Source organism: Heliangelus exortis, chromosome 8, assembly GCF_036169615.1.
Source record: "Heliangelus exortis chromosome 8, bHelExo1.hap1, whole genome shotgun sequence".
NCBI lineage: Eukaryota > Metazoa > Chordata > Aves > Apodiformes > Trochilidae > Heliangelus > Heliangelus exortis.
In genome coordinates this window covers 14,765,620-14,793,259 of record NC_092429.1, presented here as the reverse complement: position 1 = coordinate 14,793,259, position 27,640 = coordinate 14,765,620, and the positions used below count along the sequence as shown (strand labels likewise).

The window sequence follows — 27,640 nt, the reverse complement described above, 5'->3', positions numbered from 1 at the left end:
TTCATTATTTTACAGAACAGCACTGCTCTCAGTGCCCAAGGCTACTGAGCTGAATCTTTGCCAGGGTGAACGTTTACAACAGAATTAGTTTGTAACTCTGAAATCAATGTGCCTGGCTCCCAGAGAGTTTAGGAACCCATTCTGCATGCTTTGTACACCTCATTGGCTTCAGTTAGCTAGTGATATTTATTACTTTAAAACATCCGTCAGTATTTGCGAGATGGAAACCTGAGAGACTTCTTGTCCTTATTGCCATGCTGTGATATTTGATTGCACAGTTGCTTTTCAGATCTTTAACGCTTTCCTCATGGACACAATCCTAGGACTTTTCATTTCTCAGCAGCATGATTTTTACTATCAGCTTGGCAGAGATTTGGTGGGATTTTTTTTCTTCTTCATCTTGTGACAGCTCAAGGTTTAAAATGTCTAAGTCCCCAGCTAAGATAAAACCCACGTTTCAAATCTCAGATCTCTCCTGTTTGACGTGGGTTGAGTTATGGAGGCCAGGAAAGTGTGGTCTTGGCTGGCTTAGACTTGCAGTCTGGCAGCAATTAAGGGAATAGGATAGCAGCCTGATTGTTCTACACAATCTTAGGGGACCTTTTAAACAAGAGGATGGTCCCTTGGCTTTCCATATAGTTTGGAATGGCTTCAAGTTAGCTCATTCATTTGAACAAGCTGTTGAAGTTACTCTCTTATTAGAAATCACTACACGAAACTCTGGAAGCAAATTCCCAGCTTATCACCCATGTCTTCTACTCTGGGCAACTTCTGACAAATGGTTTTGGTTGTAATGGTCTGAAGTTCCTGATGTGGTGTGATTGATTTAGTCTGGGACAGAAAGTGCTCTGCATCCATCCTTGTGAAATATGCACTGTCCCAGATACGCAGGCTCAAACTGGAAATGCATTGTGAACAGCAGCCTGATGAAGTTTGCAGATATCCAGGCAGCCCTACACTTGTATGGAGTGTTTATAAACACAAACAAAATTCAAGTACAATCTGGTTGCTCAGAGCTGCAATTTGAACTTGAGCCAGGACTAATCTGAGAACACATCAGTTTGATTAAAGCCTTTTGCACAGCTTGGCTAATCACGCTGCAGTGCATAAATTTAGCTATTGCAACCAAAAATATTTTTTGGATAAGCTGATTAAATGTTTCTGGTAACTAGCTGTCAAGTAAATACCAGCATTAATCAATGGTACAGTAAAACGCAGATACATTTTAATAAAGAAAATTGTAATTAACAAGGTAATCTAGCAGTCTTTGATTGTTGGTGGATATTTAAAAAAATATATCAATTATTATCTCAATTATGTCAGTTTTTTGTGTGATTCTCAGCATCAGAGGTTTAGTAGCACCTTTTCATGTATGTGACACTTGATTTTGCTCACACTCTGTCAGCTGAGGTGAGGGACTCTGGCCTGGAGCAGCAGTTCTGTGCCATAGCACATGTCCTCCTTCTGTCCCCAGCCAGCAGACAGGTTGCATCAGGCAACCACATCACAGTCAGAGCTGCCTCTGAGGTTCCCCAAAGTATGTCTCCTGCTCAATGTGTGGGATTCAACTCCACTGTCATCCAGGCTGTTCCTCTTAAGAGAAATTTTTGGAAATCAAATAGGTAAAGCTTCTGTCTTGGAGATGTCAGAGTTGGCAGTGCTACGGATTCCTCTAATGTTTCAGTTCCTACTTTCTGATCTCAGTGATTTTTTTTGTTTTGTTTTCTTGCCTCTGAAGAAAAAAATTTCAGTTGATAATCAGCTACATGCAGTCTCGTAGAGATGCAATTGCAATAGAATCTCTTTGAGGCATTAATACTCAGAATTCAAAGCTGCTCTCTGGATTTCAGCAGACTGACTGAGCTGTGGCAGTGCTGTCAGCTGCTCCTCTCATCACCCATGGCAGTCTGTGTGGCAGCACAGTCCCCTGAGCTTCTACTGAGTCATTTGCCTGGCACAGCCCAGCATGCTGCTCCTTTATTGTGATAGCTTGTTATTTTAAATCTCTCCTTTGTTGTTACCATTTTTCATGTCTGCTCTGGAAATGCAATCATACAAGCAAGATGATTAATCTGTCTTGAGCCATCTCTGGTGGTTGAGTTGTTTTCATTCTGTGGAGTGTCTTGTTAGACAGCAAGTGAACTGCTATGTCATCCTATGCTAACACTTTATATTTAAATTAGGATTTATCTTCCTACTAACAGTCTTTTTTGAAAGAGAATATTTTTGTTACTGTTCTTACTGATGCAACTCATATCCTTACAATACTTTAAAAGCAGAAAAAGAAATTGCATCTGGTCTTTGCAAGTGGCAGAGTGCAATTGATCATTAATTTAGTGTTGTGTGTGTAATGTAAAGCACTGCAAGTGAGCTAGGAAATGAGTGCACAGAGATTAGGGCTATAGAGCACATGTTAGAAACAGATAATAAATCAGAAGTGACATTTTAACCATGAAATTCTCTTCAGGCTCTGGCAAGTACAGAATATTTGGGCTGCAGCTGAAAAGTGGTACTTGAGGAAGCTGGTTGAAAGAGAGAGACAAATTAACTGCAGAAACTACCAGGGCCTGTAGTGGCTATCACGTCTGAAACTTTAACTTCCCTCTGCTGTTCTCAGTATGCATTTAATTCCTTCTTGTAGTTAAACCAGTTCATAATTCCATACATGTAACTCTATAGTTGAACATGGGCCTGGCTGTTGAGCCAGTTAAAGCCTGGGGTTATTTTTCTATTCCCTCAGAGAAGCCAGGATTTCCTTCAAACGTGTCACCTTTGGGCTCTGATCCTGCACTGCTGGAGTTTCTGACCTTTATTGTGAGTGTGAATGAGGACAAATCCAGGCTGTGCCAGTGCTGGCCTCAGTGTAGGAAGGAGATGGGGCAACACTGTGGTCTGCAGTCAAACCATTCTCTGTTGTCCTTTGGATGATAACTTGGTAGCAATCCCAAAGGATCTTGGGGTTAATGCGCTGTTCCCAGCTTTCACAATCTCAACACTTCCCTTACAAGCAGTATGTAATTCCCATTACAAGGTAATGCCAGGTGTTTGGTGGTGCTGATGGATCTCAGAAGGGAGCAAAGAACTTATGCCTAGGAGTGAGGGCTGCAACATGGAGAGCTCACATCATCTGATATAGAGTCATGGAATAGTTTGGGTTGGAAGGAATTGTTTATGGTGACCTAGTCCAACCCCTCTGCAGTGAGCAGGGACATGCTTCAGCTAGATGAGGTTGCTCAGAGCCCAGCCCAACCTGGCACAGAATGTTTCCAGGGATGGGGCATCTGCCACCCCACCTCTCTAGCCAGCCTGTTAGTGTTTTATGATCCTCATAGTAACAAATTTCTTCCTCATGTCTAGTCTAAATCTACCCTTTTTTAGTTTAAAACCAATACCCCTTGTCCTGTCTCAACAGACCCTACTAAGAGCATTCTTATGCATCCAAACATTCTTCATATTTCTTACAAGTCCCCTTTAAGTATTGAAAGGCTGTAATAAAGTTTCCCCAGAGCCTTCTCTTCTCCAGGCTGAACAGCCCCAGCTCAGCTTGGCTTTTCTTACTGCCTGAGCTTGATCCCTGTGGCCACTGTCTCTGGGGAGTTCCCTCTCTGGCATCTGGGGTAAAGTAATACTTCCTGATTTCACATGAAACATCTGGGATTTCACCTGATTTTTTCAGAGGAAGAGATGCTAACTACAGAAGCAGAGTGGCCATGGCAGGTGTCCGGGCTGGGTGGCATTGCCAAGAGGGGTGTGAGGCAGAGCAGGTGGTGCAGCTGAGCCTGTAAGCCCTTGTCTGCCCCGGTGGGATCCAGAGTGGTGGTGATGTGCAGTTCTGAGATTGTCCTTGGTAGCCTTGGGCTCTGACCTCATTAGTCAAAGGGATTTCATTATGGTCAGGAGCATACAGAAGTATGTATGTGAGTGCCATATCACAGCTTCAAGAAATTCTTTTTTTTTCCCCTCCACTTTGGATAAAAGGTTGGACATGATTGCTCTGCTTTGTTCTTGACTCCCCCATTCAGTATCTTCTCTTTCTTCTGTATCTTCTCATTCATCCCCTAAATTATTCCCTGAAGGACTCCATTGGAAATACAGCCCTGTATGCTGTTTAAGTCAAGGGGGGCTTCTCAAAATGACATCTTAAGGATAAAAGAGAAAGGAGTCTCTCTTGGGCAACAGGCCCTTGGTCTGTATCCAAAGCTATCATGACAGCAGTGCTTTTAAAATCTTGGGCACAAGGAGTTGTTCTGGCGTTGGCATTTGCCCCCAGTCCTGTGATTAAATGCCTTTTGTTCTTTTTCTGTCTTGTATAAATGAAGTCTCTGCAGTGTGTGAGTTTCAAAAAGCTGAGTACAGTTTCCCTGTGTGAGAAAACCCTTGCCTGCATAACAGCTAAGGAGGTTCCCAACTCTTCCACAGAAATATCTTCAGAACAGGCACCTAAGGGAAAAACTTCATCTCTCTGGTGTTCTTAGAAAGCAGCACATACCCACAGACAGAATAAAACAGCTCATCAAAGTCTGCTCTTCCTATCGTCTCTATAGCGTCAGTCTTTTCTAGTAATGCACAAATTTGCATTAAAACATTATCTCTTCTCCCTTAAGAATTCATCATTTGAGCCTCTGCTTATTCCCCACATGAAGTCATAATCCTCTATTTACGATATCACAGGGGGTTGCTGTGGAAATTATTACAAATATTAATAACCCGAAGAGGATGACATCAGGTAGGGAATTAGCAGAAAGTGCAGAGGAATGGTAACTTCTCTGTAATGCAGCAACAAAGAAAGGGTAGTGAAATCCAGAGAACAATTGAAAACTTGCTTCTAAAAATAAAAATCGAGACTTTGCTGCCCTCAACCCTGTGGAGAGGAAGCTTAGTCACTTTACAAACTTCTGTGCACTAGCTCATGTGTGCTTGCTCTGGGTATGAGATATTACATACTTTCAGCTCCTGATTTTCCATTACTTTATGAATTATGGGTGTACTTCATCTCCAAGGATGGAGATCTTTACTGAGTACCAAATGACCTGCCACTTTAAAAAAGCAACTGGCTGTGTTTTAATTAAAAGGTATATATTGTAATAAATGTACTGTGCTTAACTGAGTGTCAGTGCTGTTCACTTTGCATAAGTGCAACAGAATCTGGTCTTTTTGGAAGATTCAGACTCAGGAGTTTATATAAGAGACATAATGAATTTTTATTTATATGTATAATTTGTAAAGGGTGATGAAGGTGTCTTTTTCTATTCATATAGAATAGAAAGGCTGGTCAGCCACAGGAGCTGGGTCAGAGGCTGACTGAGATGTCCTTTGACTTATATACATGGGGACTCATGTTTCTATTTTTCTGCTGCATTTTTTTTCTTTGACTATTCTCTCCCTTAGTTTCTGTTCCAAAAGACAAAAATAAGGTCTTCCAGGTTGTACAGTTATTAAAAAAAGAGCAGATTTGGCAATCAGCAGTATTTTCCAGGGAACAAGAAATAACCTCTGTCAGTCTTCCCTCCAGATGGCAGTGTACTGGCCAGGTGCCTGTCCTCATCTCTTCCCTGAAGTCTGTAAGGGCATAAGCCTGCTGTTCCCAGACAAATGGTTCTCCCTCCAAGCAGAAGAGAAATCCTCCAAACTCCCAGCCAGCCTCAGGAGATGTGACTGGGTGCTCCTGAATTAATATTCTCATTAGTGTTGGTTGTCCTGCTCTATAAATGGCTTAACTTTAGTCATTTCAGGCAAAGTCTTAATCAATAGCTTCATCTCTTCACACAACTTTCAGTCTTTTGAAATAAAATTTTCCTGTTTGCTCTGTACACCAGGGCAGGTGTTAACTATCATTTGTAAACCAGGCCAAATTTTCATGTGCTTGGAAGGAAAGAAAAAGAGGATGGGAAAATACCTTGAAGTAAATAGTTTTCTTTGAGAAGAAAAGTTTTCTTTCTTTAACATTGAGACTTAAAGGATTTAGGACAAGGTAGCTGAAATCTGGGGAGAGAAGGATCCTGTGGGTGAAGGGTTATATGCATCTGCTTGGACTTTGGTTGTTTTTTGTTTTTCCTCTAAATGTTTGGGCCTAGATGAGCAGGAGCTGATTGCAACAAAGGTCAGACCCTGGAAATCTGCACTTCTACTTATCTGTTACCATGAAACAAGCATTTTTAAGCATAGTATTAGTTTTCATGCTAGAAAGGGGAGTGTTCAGCACCTCTGGGTTTGCTTGTGAGGTGCTGGAGATACAAATGTGCACTGATAGCAGGTATGGTGGGTTTGGTTTGTCTTTCCCATAGCAATCTGGATGTGAGTCAGTCCCAGATGCCAGCAGGGTTCAGTCTGGAGCCTTCCTCATGGACAGGGAAAATTTGTAACTGGGCTTGGCCTGTTTTAGAACAGTTTTAGATGTGGTCATCTTATCCCTGTCAGTGATAATAGGTCCTAAACACATACACATTTTTCCTTTGTGCATAATACTGCTTCATATTTAGAATTATTTAGCTTATCCATTACCTCAGTTGTCTGAGGACACGCTGTAAAAAGCTATAGAAAAGGCATTTTAGGCTATGTGAATGACTTCAACGTAAGGAAAGCATGACTAAGGGCTGAGAGAATGTGCAATGAAAATTACCCTCTTCAGGCTGAAGAAAATTCTCAGAAAAACTAGGCATGTGGGAAATGCCTGGCTCTTACTGTAGCTGCTTGTTTCCTGTTTGTGGGCAGAAAGCCAGCCCTCTGCAAATGCATTGTGTGAGCATCATAGTCTTAGTAAATTTGTCACTCCAAAAATAGAAAAAAACACATTTTGAGGCCATATCTAATAGAAAATACAATCACAGTACCTTGTGCTTGTCTTTCTCTGCCAGTCCTATCTGACGAGGCACACATGATCCAATGACTTTACATAATAGAAACATGGAAAACCCCCATGGATCTTTAAAATAACCTGATTGTGTCATACTGGTGCATTTCTGCTGCATCCAGAGCCTCCCTATGGGGCAGGTTTGAGGTGTTATTGCCTGGGTGTGCTCTTAAGAAAGTGTTTTTTTAAATTTTATTTCAACATGCAGGTCTGCATTTCCTTCTTAATGGAAGAGCCAAGGAAGAAAGTAATCTTGTATTGTCAAACCTCCAGTTACCAAAAAATGCTCTCTTGTCATGTTTGAACTTGCTGAGGTCCCATTCTCCCTATTGCAGCTGTGTACTCAAACTCCTGTACTGCTTCAGCTCACTTTCCCACTTATTTTTTTCTCCTTTATTTCTGAATTTATTCACCTACCACTTCTGGCTTTTTAGTCTTGAAAACAATCCTCCTAACCTGCTCTCACCATCATCTCCTAGTCTTCCCAAAGCTGGTTTGTGCCTCCAGCTGGCACAGCAAGAGCCCTGCCACTTGTTCTTCATTTCTACTCACTGCTGTTGTTCTTACTTCAGCACTTTGCAGAAGTGGATGAATGGGAGATGTGTCCACACCTTATATTTAAGAATTCATTGGTAATTTCATGTGGAAATGTTTCAGAGTGATTCATGATGTATTCCTGATGAACGAGCTGTTCCTACAGAAAAACTACGGTATCAGAATTCTGTTTCTAACAAGGGCTGGAAGCACAACACTTTGGGAGCTAACCAGAATCCAACGTGGTGGCTTTTCCTCTGCTGGTACATGTGTGTCAGTGCAGATTTAATAAATATGTTTCCTTAACCCAGACTTGAAAGGATTATGTTGGGAAGAAAGAGAAGCTGCAGGTAGATGACCAGTCTGCTGGCTCTGTTTACCAGGGAGAAGAGTTACACTTGGGTGCAAGCATGTCACCTGCTGCTAGGTGTCTGCAAGATCAAGGAAAACATAGTAGAAATACATCTTGGCTACCTAACAGAAACAAAATTATAAATAGGAAAGTCAACCATGGTAAGCACTGTAATAAAAATACATCCGGTGAAGTAAAGGTGCAAGGATATTTCCCTAGAAAAAGACATTAACCTTTTATGGAGGTGGATGTCATCTTGAGAACTCCGGAGAGTTTCATAACTTCAGAAGCAACAAGAAATGACAGTTCAGATAACACTTCCTCAAGAATGCATGGCATTTTTTGTGGATTTTGTGTTGTTCCCGGGATGTGGATGACTCAGGCTACAATGTGAGAAATGTATCCAGACCGATAAAAAATTCCTGTAGGTGTGTGAAAGCTTGAGTTGCTTTGTCTCTTCACAATTATCTTGTAGGTACTCATTTTAATTCAGTTTTATATGGTATTTTTTTATGAATGAGAAGTAGTACAAATGAATGACCTTGCAAGTAATTTAACAATAAACGTAACTGTGCCAAATATCAAAGTCTGCTCTCTGCTATGCAATGTAAATCTGTGATATTTCCCTGAGAAGGCGATTTACTAAAAAAAAAAAAAAGAAAAAAAATTGTTACAGAATATCAGCTTATTAAGATTACTTAGTGTATTTTTCAGGAGAATAAAAGCTTTTTATTTCTATTTGCAATCTGTGTGAGAACAGGGGTCTAGGAGAGAAACTGAAACACTTGCATTTGTTTTGGCTTTCAGTAGACAAAGTTTTTTGACTTAGAGCTTTGTTCACTTTGACGTTATTCTTGGTCCCTGTCAGGGTGAAGCTGATGTAAAGCTGGAACGGTGCAATGGGGATCAGACGTTGTCTTCAGGCTTTCCCTGTCTTTATTAAAAAAGTTGAGTCTGATCCAAAACACAGGATCTTGGGCTTCTCATGTGCTGGGAATCTCTGAAATTCCAGCCAGCATCCAAATTTGTGTATGAGCCCTATCCTTACAAACCAAACCTCTGAGCCCCATCGGTTCTACTCGTTTGAGGAGGTTATTGTGTTGTCCCCTTGGGAACGAGGATTAGCACCGACGTGCTCTGCCTCCTCACTCCCAGCACAGGTGCTCAGTGAAAGGGTAACTGCTTGGAAAGCAGAAAGGAGGTTCTTGAAAAGAATTAAGATTGGGCTGGTATCCAAGCTGGGAACTGTTCCTGTCCTATTTGTTAATTCACATTCATTTTATAAATACTGAATGATGGCTGCTTTTTTGAAGGTGCTGAACACCTATAGTTTTCATCCATGCAAGTGGGAGTTTGCATACACAATGTGCATTCCTTAAGGAAAGGGCCTCGTGGACAATGCTTACTGAGTGCTCTGCTTAATCCCCCTGCTTGCAGGAAACATTTCACAAAGGTTTTCTGCTGCTCATTTCAGCTAGGATTGGTAGATTCTTCCTTGAATGGCAGACGTGAAAAGAGATCTCCTTACTTGCTGTATTGCAAAATGGCTCTTTACCGATTTGGCAGTCACAATTTGCTACTCTGGTGGGTTTCATTCTCCCATTTGCTTGTGGCTGCTAAATAGTGATAAATAGCTGCACTTTGTGTCTCCTGGCAGACCATGCAACAGATGAGTGACCACCGCTACGACAAGCTGACAGTGCCCGATGATGCTGCAGCAAACTGTGTCTACTTAAACATTCCCAGCAAAGGCCACGTCCTGCTGCACCGAGCCCCTGAGGAGTACCCAGAGAGTGCAAAGGTGAGAGCTGTGCCCAGGGTGCCTGGGAGAGCCCCAGCATCCTGCCTCACCAGGACATTGGTGGGAATTGAAATCAGGTGCTTTCCAGAACACGCTGTGGTTCCCTGTCATGGAAATAGCAGATAGGGCAAGGTGGGAGGCCTGGGCTTTGTTGTCATCTCCACTACTGATTTAATTATTTTGTCTCTTCTGCCCCTGGTGATGTTTCTGCATAATTAGAAGTAGCAACAGGTCCTGCAGTGTTATGTGGAAGTCGCATAGCTAGAAAGCCACGTACATACTGCAGGTGTTGGCTTTGATTACAAATCACAAGACACTTAGCACCTGCTGATTAATCTGTGCCTGTTTGTTCTGTAAATACTTAAGAAAAGGGGAAGTAGGCATAAAATGTAGTGATTTCTGTTCCATTTTCTCTCCTAAACAGGTTTTTGAAAAGCTGAAGGACCACATGCTGATCCCAATAGCCAACACAGAACTGGAGAAAGTAGATGGGTTACTCACCTGTTGCTCTGTGCTTATTAACAAAATTTCAGAATTATGAGTTTACAGAGTCCCTCCCTTGTAACTGGCAATAATGTTACACACAAGGTAGACGGATCTGTATCCACACTTTTGTTGTTTTTATTGACAATCTACTGTACCACTGTGCTACTAACCCTTGTTTACAAATTTTTTGCTTTGTGTATTTTTATTAGTCCTTGCAGATGGTATTTGAGGTGGATGTGCAGTCTGTTGAGGGGCACATAACTCTGAACTATGTTAGTCCTGTGGGCTAGCAGAAAACGATTATAATGGCTAATCCCTAGTTTCAGTGATTTAACATATCTGAAAATTTTATGAAAACCAACTAATTCTCAACATTTAAAGCACCTCTCTTGTTTTTACACTGTTCCCTTCTGTCTTTTTTCTCTTGCTTCCTTGCTCTACGCCTTTTTTTTTCTTTCTTGGGCCTCTGTACTTCTAGTGATACAAGATACCAGAGGGGACTGAAGAAAACTCAGTGGGTTCATGAACTTTGTATCTTGTGCAGTAGAGAAGCCTTTCATATGCTGTCTGCAACAGTGGGCAGTGGCCTTTGCTCACTGTCTCAGCCATATCACATTGCTGCTGCTGGGCAGAGTTGTAGTTGGAATCAGTTTCAGGTACCAGGTAGCAACTTCAGAAAAAGCTTCCTCTGTTGGGAGAGTGTTCAAGGGGAATGTCTGCCTGGGAATCTTGAATGACAGAAAAAGTGATAGTGCAACCACACAAGATTCATCATACAAGTTCAGATCCTAGTTTGTTGCTTAGTGCTGTGGCTTTCAATTTGCTGAGAATGAGAGTTTTTAAGAAGGCCAGATCCCAGGGAGCACCTAGACCACAAAAGGGAAAGACTGAGATGCTTTTTGAAAAGTCATCCAAAAGTAATTGGTATCCAAAAGTATCCAAATAATCCAAAATATGGAGAGTGGGATGGTGGTTGTTAATTCCCTTTGTTTACTCTTTAAATTTATTTGTTTTTCCCTTTTTGGACGCCACTTACTAGTAAATTGGAAAGAAAAGGGTGATAGAATGAGTTGAAGGACAGCTATTCCTGGAATTATGCTCATGAATAAGGGAAGCTATTTTTTCCTGAAAGATTGGCATTTGTACTTTATCTGTCCTTGGGGCAGTTTTCCTTGGAACAATAACCATCTTATTTTTTTAATTGCATGAATATTCACTGTGGTATTCAGTTAAAACAAATAATTTTTGTAGCAAATTCCACATGTTTACCCACTGAGTCATACTTTTTTTCACCACAGTGAAGTGAAGCAAACCCCATTGTATTCACATGCTTCTTGTTAAGTCATTTGTAAACTAAGGATGGAGAAATTCCCAAACAGAGGCAGTAGTGGGAATTCTCCAGAGACTGATGAATGGTCTCTACACGTTATCAACTTCCAAGACATCCCCTCCACCTTTCCTGAACCACTTACGGTGTGTTGCTAAGGTACAGGGGGAAGTGAGCAAGAGGAGCTCAGGCAGCATGGTCTGCAGGGAAGCAAACAGTACTAAGTGAGCACACACTTGGATATCCTTTGGAAACCTGTGTGCTTTTTTTGTGCAGTCATAAGGGAGAAAACAGAAGTACTCATATCCTCAGGTACACCCCAGCGTGTCTCTCACTTCATCTCAGTGCCTAATGATGAGGAAACCTCCTGGCAGCTACCAGAATATATCTGATGCTTTGTGGGCAAACTGTGTGTTGTGATGACATGTGGTATCATGAGGCAGAAAGCAAATATAATGTATGTGAGACGAGCACGTCCCAAAGGAAGCCTTGAGACAGCCAAGCAGCAGGTGCTGTTTTTATGGCTGTGTGCTGTCCCAAAGGGTTCTCCTGATGTTCCTCCTTTGCCTCCTCCGTTCATTCCCATGCACCATCACTGAAGTCTGACCCAGGTGATCAGACTCTAAACATTACAGCACAGAATCTCTTTTTCTACCTTCCCTTGGTGCTTTTAAAATAAAGCATCTTGCATTTTAAAATGAGCTGAAATGAAAGAAAGATGTTGTGCCAAAAGGTGACCCTGCAGTATTTAGCTCTAGAAGGAAGCTGTACTCTGTTAAAAACCTCTGCAGCCATGGGAGCTGTCATGGAAAGCTGGAACAGAATCCCCCCAACCTGCCCATGCACCTTGTGAGGCCTGGCCCCCACTCATCATGTCCTTCAGTCCCTCTTCTCCACTCTTCCTAGGAAGCCAGAGCATCAAGACACACTGGGACAGAGTTAGGCTCTGGGATTTCTATTCAATTTATCTCTCAACCCCAAGTGACTTTTGCCTTCTGTTGCCTCAGTTCTCCTGCTTGAGTTTTCTGTGTTCCTTCCTCTTTACTGTTCACTCTGATTTATCCCAGCCCACAGTGAACTACCCTGAATTCACTCCCTCCTTGAGTAGGTGCCAGGAGGGAGGAGAAACTGAGGGGTCTGTTTTGGCTCCGAGTGACTTCTTTTGAGCTGGAAGGATGATTGTCAAGAGGAGCCATAGTTCAGAAGAGTGACAAAGGTGGCTCCTCTTCTTTAGCATTGCTCCAGAAAAGGGAAACGTTTGTGGTGGACATTGTTGGTATCTTGTGTCCCTCATAGCTGTAGATGACAATGAATTCCCCTGGCTCCCCGAGGGATGGCGAGCGGGAGTCAGGATCTGAGAGCAAGGAAACAGAGGTTGGTCTTTCACCTATTGCCATTTAGATTTCCTTGCCTTCAAGGCTGCATTTTGGTATACAGGAAGAGCAAGGGAGTGGCTGAAGGGCTTGAATTCCCTCAGGTGATGATTTCAAGTCTAGCTTCAGGCACAGAATTTAGGTGCTTTTTCTCTGTCAGTCTCAGTAGGTATCGTAGCCTCCAAATGTAGACACTCCAAGTTACATCTTAGCCTGATGCCAAAAGTTAACCAAGCTGCTTAGTGGGATTGCCCTCACCTCTCCCTTGTTAGCATTATTATTCTTTATCCTGGAGTTATAAAGCAAAGACATGAAGAGCACTTCAGTTTGTTCATTTGCAGTATGGTACTAAGAACTAAAATAATGCCAAATGCTTCTTGTTCTTGCTGTTTGCTATTTTTTTTCTGTTGCCCAAATGAAGAATTCAGTTGTGAAGACATTTCTGCTGTGCCACATGCATCTAAGGGGCATCCTGTATCTCTTGTCACCAGAACATTTCTCAGATGCCTGATTTAAAACATCATCTTTGATTAATATAATAAAATAAACCAAAAAAAAAAACCAGAGATGAGACACTGCAGACTAGGAGATGCCCAGATAAGACACTTGATAAGAGCTGTCAGGCTATATAACACAGCAGGCCAGTTGTGGTTAATAGCTCAGCAATGGGGCTTGATTACTCATCAAAGGGTTTTTTTTCCCTTTCAGGGAGCTGTTTAGCTCACTCCAAAGGAAAGAGCTACAATGTGCATTATAGCTCTTTCATGGATGTTACCTTTGCTAAGGGTTTAGGGAGAGCTGGGATACATGGGGCTCTCCTCCAGAATGCGAATAGTGTCTCTGCAACGAAAATGTGAGTGCATAGTGTACCTTATAAGATAAACTTGAATTCTTCCATTTGTGCATTTATCTTTTCCATGCCTAATATGCTCCTTTTCATTCTTAAATAGATGCCACTATATGAAGCTATGCTCCGGTTTGGTTTTGTTTTTTTGTTTTTTTGTTTTTTTTTTTGTGGTTTCCATGTGGTGTAGGTACAGAGCTCATAGGCAACACTATGTCTGGTTTTAAAAACAAGAAGTCAGTGCACAGAAAGAATGTCTGTTCACAGCAAATAGGGGATGAAATATGGGAAAAAAGCTTTTGATTTCATTCAGCTTCTTATGCATTACATCAACAACCTCAGAGTCAAATTAATTTGATAGAAAACATCAACATTTACATGAAACCATTTTTGGGAAAATAATTCACTTTTTAAGATTATTCATTTTTGCTTTTATCAATAAGGAAGCTGAAAAGATAAAACTGCTTAAAGAATGATATTTGTTAAGTGATTGTGAACAAAGTATCATTGGACCTTACAGGTATTACCAGAAAGTTTTAACTGGACGTATGATGTAACTTAGAGAGTTGCATGTGAATCGTGTTAGTCACTGTTCTAGATTGTATTGTTCTGCAGTGCACAAATATGACTACTGAACACAGACGTATTACATTTCATTAAACTTAAAATCTTGTTGCAGTATATAGTTCCCCACTTTTTGTGCCAAAACCATCAATACATTCCATAATTGGTTCTACTAGAGGTTTGCACTTTTTTTTTTTTTTTTTGTGACTCTTGCAGTTTCTATACTATATATCCCCATCATGAAGGAATAAAGTGTCAGTTGTACTGTGCACTGTGTAGTTGTTGCCTCTTGTTTTGAAACTGAAAGCGTATTAATTTAATTTAATACTGTGTCATGCCATCTTTTTATTTGGAAGCTTGCTGCTTGCCTAGAAATAAAGCCAATTGGTCAGTAGTGCCAAAACCTTTCAGCCTGTTTAAAGACTCTTTAAATTATTTTATACCCTGTATTTAGGAAAAGTATAGAGAGAGGGGTATTGCTTAAGTGTTCTAAATACAACACTTGTGACAATTTTATTATTGTCCAAGATAACTAAACAGATATTATGGTGATGTAGTGTTTTCCCTATAGTTCCTGTATGTACCGTATGTTCCACAAGGTGAAACTTCAGAGGTTTAGTGGTGTAACCATTATGGATAAATTATTTGTGTAGCTTTGTATCTTTTTCTCCCCCAGGATACCGAGAGAGGTGACTACATTTCAGACACTGCTTTGGGGTAACATGACAGATGGCTGCATGCTTTATATCTAAATATTACTTGTGTGCTACCAATAGTGCATGTGGGACTAATCTTACAAGAGCTTACACCCTTGTGCTCTAATGTCATTAGGTTATGATCTTAGATTATCAATCTCTGGACACAATGTTACTCCAGACTTCATGGACACGCGTGTAAGTGCCCATGGGCCTTCAGTGCCACCTCGTGGCAAAACAAGATTCTATTGTTCAGGGCCTCTTCTCACAAACAGTGACACCATTATAATATTTTTAGGACCAATACAAAAGACTTTAACAGCTCTGTGTTGTAAGGAGTTTCCAAAACTTGAAAATTTACTCTAGAAATCTATTCTAGGTGAACGTTACATATGTATATACCTATGAGACTAATGCAATGTCTTCCCAGATCCCTTGAAAGAAATTCTCTCTAACTTGCTCTTCATTGAGGCTCACTTCTTAGTATAGAACTGGTGTTAACTTCCTGGGTTTCACGCTGAGAGCAGTTTTCTTCCAGCTACCTGGACCATCAGATCCTGTTAGGGTTTATCAGTATTATGTCTGCTAAAATGTATCCACCTCTTGTGTTCCCTAACCACGTGCTCTTTCCCTGATTGCTGAATTAATTTCGGTTTCTCATACAAGGCTCAGGAATCCCAAACCCTCCAGACATCATGTGGCTTTGAACTGTGCCTCTCGCCGACCAAGGTTGTGAACAAATTCTCTAAATCCAGAATACACCATATCTGGTTTTGTCAGCGTTATTGTACAGAGCCAGCAGAGCCCACAATGTAACGCACCTGGGAGAGGAGGAGTTGGAAGGCAGATGGTTTAATGAACAAGGATGGGGCTGGGAAGATGCCTGGCTCTGTCTCAGAGTGTAACACTCAGTTCGCTGGCAGCACCAGAGAATCTGAAACCTTTCCACGTACGTGGGTGCCTCACACAGGTGTAGGTGTAAGCGGCCGTGTCCTCAGCCAGACAGAGAAGAGGCATCGCCCCCGGGCACCTGTTTTATCGGAGCGGGTGCGACGGTACCCGCGGGGGGAGGCGGCTGCGGGCGCGGGGCGACTGCCACGGTCTGGTGGCAGTTCCGGAGCGGGGCAGGGTTTAACGCCCCCGTGCCAGGCCCGGCGTTTCCTCGGTCCCGGCAGGAGGGACAGGAGGAGAAAGGGAGCCCCTGCCCAGGGCTGGGATGCCCGGTCCCGTCTCGGGTCCCCGCTGGTCCCGGGCTCCCTCCAGGACGAGGCCACCACCCCCGGAGATGGGGGAGGAAAGGGGGGAGGGGAGGGGCTGCCTCATGCCCACCCCAACTCACGCGCCATTGGGCGGGGCCACTTCTCCTGAGGCCCCATTGGTGGGCGGGTGGGCGAGGGGCGGGGCCGGCCCGCGTGGGCGGGGCCCTTTCCCGGAAGCGCTGCCCTGCGCGGGGTTCCCCGGCGGCGGCTGCGGCGGCGTCTGCGGGATGGAGGGCTCGGGGCCCGGCTCGGGCTTGGGAGCTGCGGGGCAGCTGCGGGGCCTAACGGAGGACGAGATGGCCGAGGTGAAGAAGGATGTAAGTGGTGAGCTGGGCTGAGAGGCCCCGAGGTCGGGGCGTGGAGCTGCGGGGTGGGGCGAGGGCCCGGACGGGCGTAGCGGAAGCGCTGTCGGAGTCGGGGCCCCAGGGCGGGGGGAGCCCGGCGGGACGGGCCGTGCCCTGACACCCGGAATTCCCCGCCACCTTCCCGGAGGACGGGCGTGGGAGCGGGCGGGTCACCTGGGGTGCGGCGGGCCCGGCCCTGGGCCCCGGAATGGCGGCGTGGGGCAGGGCAGTCCCGCCCGCAGCTCCCCGGGAGTGTCAGCCCGCGGCTCCGGTGGCTTCCCGGTGTCGGGCGGAGAAAGTGTTCGCCTGGAAGTTCTGTTTTCTTTTGTGTTCCTCTAAGCATTTTGCTCCTGTGTCGCGTGTGAAGGCCGGAGGAGCAAGGGCTTGGGATCCACGGTGTCCGTGTGGTTAGGAGAGAGAAGTGATGAGTAATTAATGTGGTGTGCGAAGGCTGGCTGCAAATATTTATCTGCTTCTCTTGGCGTTAGTAGAAGTCTCTTTTACAGAGAAAGCTTTTTGAGGCTTTTTGTTCTGTATCTTCCTGATTTTTTTCCCCCCGTATTTATTCACTGATGTCTGGAATCTGAGGGAAAACTTCATCCTGATCCACTCTGGCTCTGCATTTGTTATTGCTAGGCAGGGAAGCAAGCAACGTGCTAGCTGACCTCAACAAGTGCTTGGTTAATTAAAAAAAAAATCACAATATATGAGTTAATTATTGACCGTCCATGCTTCTATTAGTAATTTACAGTGTCCTATGTTTGGCTTACTCGGTGGTTTATGCTCCTTTACACTACAATATAGAATACTAGGAGTGTGGGTTTGATTTCTTGCTGGCTTTATGCATGCATAATTTTCTTTATGTGCTTTGTCAGAGGTTTGTGAGGCATGTTTTTAAAGTTATTACTTGTTTCTGTGAAGTCACAGTGTAATACTGCAATAGTTAGCATCTGGTAGTTACACCAGAAAAAGATAAGAACTACTTGAATCAGACTATATATATATAAAACATGATATATATGTTAATCTATGTCACTGACTGAATTGATGGCTGCATCTCACAGAAGCCCACAGAAAGTTACTGATATAGTGGAAAGTATATTTAAAGGCTTCTGTTCTAATGTGTTTACTCTTTCAGCCCCATATAAGCTGTTAACCTGGGAGGACAGTGCAGAGAGGAATTCAGAACTGACACACTCCATACGGTGAAAGACTCAGAATGGGAAGATGTTAGTCAAAACACAGCAGTCTTTCTATTCAGTGACAGCTTATTATTCTTTTAGTGTTGAAACAGTGACTGACATATTTCAGAGTTTGTTGATTGATCTTTCTGGTGGTAGGATGAGGGAAATCTGTATTGCCTACTATATTCAGGCATGGGCTTGTTGCAGTTGAATACTTGGGATGTGTTCCCAGCTGTATAAATGACTACAAGCTGTCCTTTTGCACTTTCCTGCTCTTGCCATAGTTTTTCAGCCACCACTAGTGCCAGTGTGACTGCACATTAAATTGGACTAGGTAATGAATTTGGCTGTGGGAAGGAAGAAAAGCACCAATTCAGTTTCTGGATCTTCTCATCCCTCATTAAAAGGGAACACAGCAGCTGCACAGAGGGTGATGCTCCTTGAACTTGGCTGCCATGGAGCTGCACCCTTATGTGTTTGCTTTTACATACATTGTACTTAATCTAGTGGTGATGGTCCACAGCCAAAAGCCTTTCTTTACCTTCCATACATGCTCATCTGATGTTTCATTTAACAGCTGATTAACCACAGGTTGTTTATTGGTAGATGAGTATTTTTTGGATCCTAAACAGCATCTAGAAGAACACATTTATCCTCAGCTACACTCAGTGTCTAGGATGCTTTTTCTTCAGTAGTTATTGGTACTTTACCCAACACCAGTATGCCTGACAGTATTTTGCTGTTTGAAATAATCTGTCCTAAAACACTTCTTTTTTCTGAGCCAGTAAATGGCTGTAAGGCAAGAAGTAATTCTAAAGTTTCCATTTTTAAGTGCTGCTTTTGTGGAATATAATCTCAAAAAGCAGGAGGATGTTTGAAAACTTTCTTCAGGAGAGAAGCTTTGTTCCTTTTTGTCTCTACACATGCCTTGTATGTAAAGGTGCTTTTTCTTCTGGCTCTGAATTTTTATTTTCCTTTTTTCAATCAAATGAGACTTGGTGGGAGGAACTCACTATTTTTTTCACCTCAGTAATACTCAGTGGGTGTCTGACTACCGGTGTAATTCTGTGAAGTGCAAAATGTGGTGGGAGAAACTGCCAATTTTGTGTTATGTGAAACGAGAGCTTGTTTTTCAAGCACAGAGTCACATTTGTGATTCTTGTTTTCATACAGTCACAGATACTGAGACCAGAGTTGTGAACACATGCATTAGTTTTGGTTTGATGTTGATGTCAAGCAGACTGACTAATGTACTGATTAAAATAAAATTAATATAATTTACATTTGTATGATCTTTGTGCTTGTCTGTACCCTCTGGGTAAGGTGGAGGAAGACTGGTTTTTGTTTTGATAACTATAAACATAAATTGGTCAGTACAGGAGGGGACACTTGGTCTGGCAAAGAGGAAATAGAAGTGGTGACATGGCAGTCTTTCATTCTGACATTGCTCCTATAGAATTACTTCTGAAGTTAAGTTGGTAGTCAGGTTAGAATTCAACATGGTTACAAATGATAGCCATATCCTGTTTTCCCAGGAAGATCATCTGAGGGAATGTGACCTGATACTGTCACAGTTCCTGAAGATGTAAAATGGCACTGCTGCTGAAGTGCTTGAGACAAATGTCTCTGCTTCATCATAGCCAATGTTAATTGATTGGATGTCCCTTCCCATGGGCAGGTTGTTCCACCTCCTTCTTTCTGCTGGTTATAGAGAGTTCTTAAGCAACCACTTCACATATGTAAGCTGGAGTTATGCTGCAGAGGGTAATTTTGCTTTTGCCAGGGTCATCAGTTGCAATCTCAGTGGTCTCTGTAGCATATCAGAGGTGTGTGTGTTGCTTCAGTTGTTTAACATAAAATTTTAAGCAAAAAGAAGGCAGTTTGATGAAGACAAAGCAGCCAATACAGCTATTGAGAGGATTTACATCTGTAGATGAAGGTGCATGCACTTTGGATGCCAGTAATCTGCTGGACTTGTAAATAGTGGTGTGTGTTTACCAGACATGAGTATATTTGTGCTGTTGCTCTGAGACTGCTTTTACTCAATGTGCAGAAAACATCAATAATTGCAGTAGTTTGGAGTTGTGCCTCATGCATAAAAATAGTATGGAAACGTGACAGTTGAGTGGTTGGTGAGAACAAGTGTTTCTGTAGTCAAAATGAGTATGTGCTGTTGTGTATAATTTGTTTTTGTTTTTATTTGGCAAACGTTCTTAAACATGATAACCACAGACTTGGTGGTAACTGACGTTTTCAGTAGGTATTCCCCTCACTCCTTAGTATGCTTTAAAACTTCCAAGTTCACTCAAAGAAAACTAATGACAAGGGTAAGTAAAAAAATATCTTATAGATAACATGGTGGCAGCTTTAAAAATTGTATCATTAACTTGTATCAAAATCATATAGGTTTCAAATACAGGCTTCTAAGTAAACTGAACAATTGGCTAATACAAGTCTGTTTTGTTTTTCAGGCATTGGAAAGGATGCGTCCTTACCTGTGTGATAAAATCATAGCTGAGAGACACTTTGATTACCTGCGCTCTAAGAAAATTCTCACTAGAGAGGACACAGAAGAAATCTCCTCTAGATCTTCCAGTAGGAAAAAAACTGGGAAGTTATTGGACTATTTAGCAGAAAACCCAAAGGGACTAGATGCTTTGGTTGAATCTATCAGAAGAGAAAGAACACAGAACTTTCTGTTACAGAAGATAACTGACGTAGTGTTGAAAGTCAAAAATGAAAAACTTGAAGCACTCAAAGGTGAGAAGTTTATAATAACATTTTGGAAGACATTACTTTTGTTTTGAGAGTCTGTAAAGTTAAATTCCCACAGTTCTTTAAGTCATGTTTCTTATTACAGGTATTTTTTTCTTTTTATTTCTTCTAGTGTTTGGGACAACAGTCTTAATATCACCAGTTTGGGTTTAAGATCCTAGTGCGTGTATTCTGGCTGCCTTTTCACTGCCTGAACACATCATAAATTGCAAAAACCCCTCTTATGTGTTTTTATAATGGAAAAGTCTGTCTTTGGATTTCAGTTTTGCTTTCTTTGAGGTTCTAATTTAGAACTGAAAATAGTGGTTATCTTCCATCTTGCATTTCTCTTGACACTGTTTGCTGCAGTGACAGGATGCTCTGGTTTTGTCAAGCTTGGCACCTCAGCAGAAGATAAGCCAACAAATGCAACCTAAGGAGCACTCTCCTGTAGGCCTTCAATGCCAAAACTTAAAATCAGGCACTGTGTATGAATGCATGTGTTGCATCCTGCAGGTAGAAAAGTTTTGTTGACACAAAAAGCTTGAAGTGGGTACATGTGCTCGTATTTTAAGGCAGATAAAATAGAGGCCTTCTAAACCAAAAACTTTACTTCCCTTTCCACACCCATCAGAAGAGAAATAAAGAAGGAGGAACGTACATTTTGAACCCAGAGATGAATATGAAGTCTTCTCTGGCTTTGGGTAAAGCAGCCTTCAAATGCAGTCCATTCTGGAGTAGAACCATGTAGCTGAAGCTTTTAGAAGCATGAAGAACACAGTGAGAAAAATCTGTCAGAAGATGGATCCAAGGACTGAAGTGAATTCCTGAAGTTGAGCTTAACTAACAGTTTGTCACATAGTAGCTGATACAGGGAAATCAGTCTCATCAGCCTAGATAACCTGCATGTATTTTTTAATTTGTTGTGAGTATTGGGATGCCACAGGTGAGGTGAAGAGCTTGGTCCATTAAAATACAGACAATTCATCTGTATTACACCAGCAAAGGTTTGTTACAGTTAATATTTCACAATTTGTTGCAGATACTTAAGGTACCCAAAATTTTTTTTCATTCCTACAGAAATTAACCAGTCTGTTTTTTTTCAAGTTCCTGTGATGGGTGAATTGGAAAAGATGGTTAGGAAAAGTACTCAGTATTGAAGAACAATATCTTACTGATATCTTACTGATATTTAGGCAGAGCACAGTTTAAGAGTGCACCATATTGTAATTAAGTCCAGTCTGTTTTTTGTCATAGGTCTAAGCTGCAGCACCTGTATGACCTCACTGTATGGAGGAACAAATAATCTTTCTCGATCATATTCTGACGAATCCAATTTTTTTGATAAGATAAAGGACAAAGAACCTACCCAGATACATCATCCAGAAGAGGATTATAGCACCGCTGCATTTGTGTCTGCTGTCTCTCTTCATTCAATGAATTTTCCAGTTGCAGAAATGGGAAATGCAGAGAGTACTGGTTTCTCAGTCACCCTCCCAGGGCCTGGAGACCCTGGTGCACCCCCACTTCCCCCAGAGCTCCAGTCAGATCAGGAAGAGCCATGTACGAGTTCAAATGATAACTGCTTTTTGCCTTTAAGATCACGTTCTCTTCAACTGCAGTGAACATTGTGACTTCTTTCTGTTCATCCTAATGGTACTGAAACTTTGTGTGGTGGCTTGGAAAGGTGAAAAATGTTTTCAACTGTTAACTGGCAAAATCAGACAAAACTATGCTATTTACAGGTTTTTTTAAGGAGTAATTTTCTTTGTGATTATGTGACCCTGGAGCTGCTGGATTTTATATTGTTTAGGAAGGTTTTTTTTAAAAGACGATGGTATTACACCAGCAAAGGTTTGTTACAGTTTATATTTCACAATTTGTTGCAGATACTTAAGGTACCCAAAATTTTTTTTCATTCCTACAGAAATTAACCAGTGTGGATTTTTTCAAGTTCCTGTGATGGGTGAATTGGAAAGGATGGTTAGGAAAAGTACTGAGTATTGAAGAACAATTTTCTAAACTGAAAAGTTTAAGCTCTGCCCTCTCTAGATGTGTGCAGCTCCATTTGAAAAAAAAAAAAATCTATGCTTGTCTGCAAGAAATCTCTTAATTTTCTGACTTCATTCTCTATCCTACCAGTAAATTAAAAGGCACTCAGTATTGCAGTGATCTGAGTTATCAAATATAATTCCATAAGTCTTAGCAGATTGCTTTTATATGTTAGAGATTTCTGATTTGAGATGCACTTTAAATATAAATTCTGATTAATACTGGAGAAGGAATGCAAACTGCTGTAATGGCATCATGTGGGCTGTAAGAAAATGTCATTTTATAATGCTATTAAGGAGCAAGGCGTGTATGTTTTGTCCCTGTAGGTAAGGAGGGGTTGGGAGCGGGGTTGGAGTCCGCTAGCAACAAATTAGGGATATACAAAAGACTCTTGGAAATGTTGCACTTCAGATTTCTACTCTTCAAAGCTGACAGGTTTACATTTCAAGTTGTTTGTAGTCAAAGGCATTTTAAATTATTTCAAGGTGGAAAGGTTCTCATTTTGTGACACAATGTAACATAGTGTATTCCTCATGCTCAGGTTGTAATCTACTTTTTCTAAATTGTCTTATAAACACTTAAAAATTTCCAGGCAAAGGCAAACTCTTGGAAATGTGTACAGTTGTGTTCTGCAGTACTACACTTCAAAGGGATGGCACGTTTTCATTGTATCTGAGGGTAGGCTTGTATTTAAGGCTTTAAATTATTTGGGCTTTCATACAGGGCTATAGCCATTTAACTTCATTCCAGTCTAGCTAATACTCCTAAACTGGGTTCTCTTTCTGTGGAGACAAGCCATCTGCAGGACCTCAATATAGTCTCTGTTTTGTTTTTTCTTCTTGTTTGCTCTCATTTTGGAAATAAGTTAAAATAAATTTAAACTGTACTCCATACTTAGTATATGAATAGCTGACATTTGATAAAGATATGGGCTTCTGTTTATAATTTTTTTATTATTATTATTGTATGCATCTGAGGTCACAGACTGTCAGGACAGTGAAAATGCTTTTCAACAAAACTGCTTGATTCAGAAGGCACCCTGGAAATTAAGTGCCTGAATATGCAAGCAAAATTTTGCTCTCTTAACTTGAAATGAAGGGTAGGCTTAAGTCCTTCTCTTCCATTAACTTAAACTGTAGTTGCACATGCTCAGGATGTCTAAATGCCCACTGTAATGATTTCAAAGAGCTATGCTAGGGTTTTTGGTCCCTTCTTGGATTTTGTAAATGGACAAGTGAGCAAACTTGGCCATAATTGAGGAGCATGAGCTCAGGGGGAAGGCTGCCTTGCAGCTCTGAATCCTCACCCAGGATGTGTGCTGCCTGCTCTGCTACCTGTTAACCTGAGACTTCAAATGAATGTATTTTCTTACCAAATGTTTCTAACATGCATTTTTAAAACTTGACATATTTTTTTCACAACTTCTGGAATAAATTCTTTTGGGTAATTGCTGTTTTTCCTGTCTGCCTCTCATTACCAAGATGTATAAGTTGTAAGAGCAGTTCATGCTGGTATCTGGATGTGCAGGTTTGGTTTTGTGCATGTGGGAGGCTTTTGTTCTCTTTGTCTTGTTAGAGAGCTTTGTCTTTGGTGGAAAGACTGACTGAATGTGAAACACCTGTGCCTGTAGGGCTGCACTCAGGAGCAGTGTATAGGGAAGACAGGCGTGGAAAATTAAGACCTTGGCTGCTTAACTATGCTTTCCATTGTTGGTGACTGGTACTGCTAGCTGGATTCTTGCTTTTTTCCTAGATGGGTCAATCAGTCAGCTGCTTAAAGATGTGAGAAGTGTTGCTTGCAGCTGTGCACACGTTGACTTCATTCTTAAATTAAATTTTTATTTTAATAGCAAGGGAGGAACAAACCCTTTGAATGGTGAGGAGCATGACACAAAAAAAAAGGATGTGACAATATTGCAGGGACCATGGAAGCTCACTCCAGTGGTTGTTTGTGTAGTGTGTAGTGTTTCTTTCAAAATAATGACGATGGTATTGATTATGAGAGGTGAGCTGGACATGGTTTTAGTACCTTTACAACAAAGGAACCGATCCCATTGTAACCAAAGCCTTACTGACAGGCCTTATCCTGCTTCCTTGGTATTGGTATTGAGCAGAGCTAGTCAGTATTTTAGCTGAGGCAAGAACAGATCCATGGGCATTGCTGGCAAAGGAAGTCTCTGGTGCGAGCTTTCTCCACCACATTTTCGCTGCTGGCTGTGCTGGTGAGGATGTGACTCGATGGGTGACGATCAAAGCTGTGTCTGCCCCGGGCCAGATAATGCTCGAGCATTTAGGAAAATGCCTTTTCTCTCTCTTGAGGCCTGCAGGTGTGAAAAAGGAGGAAGGCAGAGCTTCTGGGCTTCGTGTCTCATTTTCTGTATCAGTCCGTGGTCGCTTAAGGCAAAATTCCCGGAGTGCTCGGGGCTGAGCCCAGGGCAGGCTCAGGAGGTGCTGTTTCTCCCACCACCCTCGTCCTCTGGGTCCCGGTCACCGGGCCCGAACCGGGCCCATCCAGCAGCCGTGGGTGCTGCGGCTCCTCTGGGTGCGGCGGGGACCGGAACCCTCGGCGCGGGCCCGGTTTCCGTGCGGGCGGTGTCGCGGCGCAGGCCCCGCCATGGCGGCGGAGGGAGGGGACCCGCTGAGCTATTTCGCGGCCTACGGCAGCTCCAGCTCCGACTCGGAGGCCGAGGAGCCGCAACCCGACGAGCGCCCGGCGAGGGACGGCGCGGCGGCGGGGGGCAGCCTGGGGCGGCGGTCGAGGCTGCCGCCGCCCGACGAGCTCTTTCGTAGGGTGTCTCAGCCTCCCGCCTTCCTCTACAACCCGCTCAACAAGCAGATCGATTGGGAGAGCCGCGTCCTGCGGGCGCCCGAGGAGGTGCGGGGGCCGCGGAGCCGGGGGGGCGCGGGGGGCTGCCCGGGACGGCTGCCGGGGCCTGGCCGCACGCCTCGCCTTCGCCCCGGCCGCCGAGGCCCGGCCTGACGGTGCCCCGCTCTCTCCCGCAGCCCCCCAGGGAGTTCAAGGTGTGGAAGAACAACGCCGTGCCCCCGCCCGAGACCTACAGCCCGCCCGAGAAGAAGCCGCCGCCGCCCCCCGGCGTCGACATGGCCATCAAGTGGTCCAACATCTACGAGGACAACGGGGAGGACGCGCCGCGGCAGGGCGGGAAAGCCAGGCTGCTGCCGGAGGATGAGCAGGAGCCGCTGGAGTCCGGTGAGGTCCCGGGGTCAGGCGGCGGTGCTCGGCTCCGGCCGGTGCTTCAGAGAGGGTGAGGGGGGCTCTGCGGGGAGACCTCCCCTGCCCAGAGTTAGAGGAAGCTCTGCCGGCCTCCTCAGCGCCCACCGCTGCTCCGGGGCAGAGTTGGCTGCAGGGCTGCTGCAGGTTCAGCGTGTGCTCTGCCCTGCCCAGAACGGAGGCTCCCCGGCTCTGTCCCCTTTCGTTGCCATCAGCAGTAACAGGGAATGATTAAAGAGTCTGTAGAGCTGTAGTTACAGGAAACTAGCAGGTTCGGTCTGTTAGAACAGGCAGTGTTATGGGAGCTTTTTAAGTGCTGCTGTCTTGACCCTAGGTGTAGCTGTAGGTCAGATTATTTTTGTTGGGTTTGCAGAACTTGGAGGCCAAGAGGGGTATTAAATGTCTGTATGACAGATTACTGAAAAAAATATTTACTATTCTCTCCACTTTGAATCATGGCACAAGCTGTGCTGGTAATCCAGGAAATAAAGAAATACGTGACGGGAGGAATTTTTTTTATTTTTAATTGCTGGAGAAAGATAATAGCCAGTAACAACCAAGAGAATGAAACCAGAAGAAGAAATTCTGGACTTCTTAAATGTCTGCATTCCAAAACTGGAGATGTAATCAGTTAGTGCTACTGTCTATTTTCCGGGCATCTCAGATGTGGTTAAGGCAGTTGTTCAGAGATGAGGATGGTGTTAAGGACAAAGATTCTGGCTTTACTGACTTTTATTAACCTTGTCTTTTATTTGAAGATGGTGAAAAAGATGATGAACCAGTTTCTGCTAAGAAACGTAAACGAGACTCTGAGGAGCAGACAAAGAAGAAGAAGTTGTAAGCAGGGTGTGCCAGATGTAGCCATCATGACAATTTCAATGAACTTGGATTCCTCTGCTGGAATGGGAAACAAATACATGTTTACTGAATTTCTCTGTCCTGTTGGGTAGGGAATGTTATTTCTGTAGTATGCTTGCCTTTTGGAAAGCACAAAATTAAATGGACAGTGTCGTGGTAGAAATTTGTCTACTGAACAAAATTTAAATCTGTTCATTTAATACAGGGATTTAGAAGAGGGATTCATTATGGTGGATACTTGTGCTCATGCAGGTTACAGGTCTTCATGGTATTTTGTTTATCAAGAAACCTGGTGGTACTGTGAGGTTTTTAGGACTGACTTTTCCATTGTGTCAAAACCTTTTATAAAGGAGTATATACTGAAGATTCCTTAAGTTCTGTCCTGTGATATGTTTGCATAATGTTGTTTTGAAATGTATGTAAAAACTGCAAATACGTCACTGGAATAAAACTACATTTGAAAACATCTGTGATATAAACACTGCATTGCATGCTTGGTGAATAGGAGGGATGATTTCTGTACTGTATGCACTTCTTATGATGCAACAGATTCCTCAGGGTTTTGTTTGTAATATACAGCTGTAAACTGAAAAAACATGGACTTAATAATGGAGTTTAATATTTGATAATTTGTTTTGATGTTATTTGATCTGCATCAGAGAAACATGCATCTAAATGGTGGAGGAAGAATTGAGGTGTTTAACTTATGCTCTGTAAAATTGAAAAGGGAATTTAGATATTTATGTGGGAAAAAAATATTACAAAGCTGTGATAGAGTCCTTACTGCCAACTTGTATTTAATTCAGTACAAATAGTTGGCAGTCATCTTAAAGTGCTAATCAGTATTTGTGATACACTGCTGCATGGCTTTTGGATCTGTATATTAAAAAGTACCAGTAAAACTGGGTTGGAGGGGGGCTTATTCTAGCTTTATTTTCAAATAAAGCTTCTGTGCCTTAGGAAATCTGCAGTGAGAGTAGTCCTACTAATATTAGTTTATGTAATTTAACTGTTAATGTAAACAATCATAATTCTTATTTTTCTTCTTTCTCAGTCTAGCTTTTAATTTGGTACAACAGGTACTTTATGCATGTGCTAATATGATGTTAATATTTTTTTAAACAGATTTAAA

The 27,640-nt window shown here is 42.6% G+C and overlaps 3 protein-coding genes across 4 annotated transcripts in view; all 3 read left to right on the top strand.

Annotated features, from left to right (window-relative positions):
- The window catches only part of DDAH1 (dimethylarginine dimethylaminohydrolase 1), a 56,844-nt gene extending 42,444 nt beyond the window's left edge, over positions 1-14,400 (top strand). For both annotated transcript variants that reach the window (XM_071750590.1, XM_071750591.1), the window contains exons 5-6: positions 9,394-9,537; positions 9,962-14,400. In XM_071750590.1, coding sequence (XP_071606691.1) covers positions 9,394-9,537; positions 9,962-10,078 — 261 coding nt within the window. In that variant the 3' untranslated portion in view covers positions 10,079-14,400. The remainder of the gene's footprint in view (positions 1-9,393; positions 9,538-9,961) is intronic.
- A 1,831-nt stretch (positions 14,401-16,231) lies between these two features.
- BCL10 (BCL10 immune signaling adaptor) lies at positions 16,232-23,866 on the top strand. Its single transcript, XM_071750556.1, has 3 exons — positions 16,232-16,402; positions 20,085-20,373; positions 21,625-23,866. Exons 1-3 carry the CDS (start codon positions 16,313-16,315, stop codon positions 21,990-21,992), a joined length of 747 nt encoding a protein of 248 aa, XP_071606657.1. The 5' UTR covers positions 16,232-16,312; the 3' UTR covers positions 21,993-23,866.
- A 1,098-nt stretch (positions 23,867-24,964) lies between these two features.
- Positions 24,965-26,987, top strand: C8H1orf52 (chromosome 8 C1orf52 homolog). Its single transcript, XM_071750557.1, has 3 exons — positions 24,965-25,293; positions 25,422-25,629; positions 26,409-26,987. The coding sequence occupies exons 1-3, from the start codon at positions 25,033-25,035 to the stop codon at positions 26,489-26,491; spliced, it is 552 nt and encodes a 183-aa protein (XP_071606658.1). The 5' UTR covers positions 24,965-25,032; the 3' UTR covers positions 26,492-26,987.
- Positions 26,988-27,640: the final 653 nt, after the last annotated feature.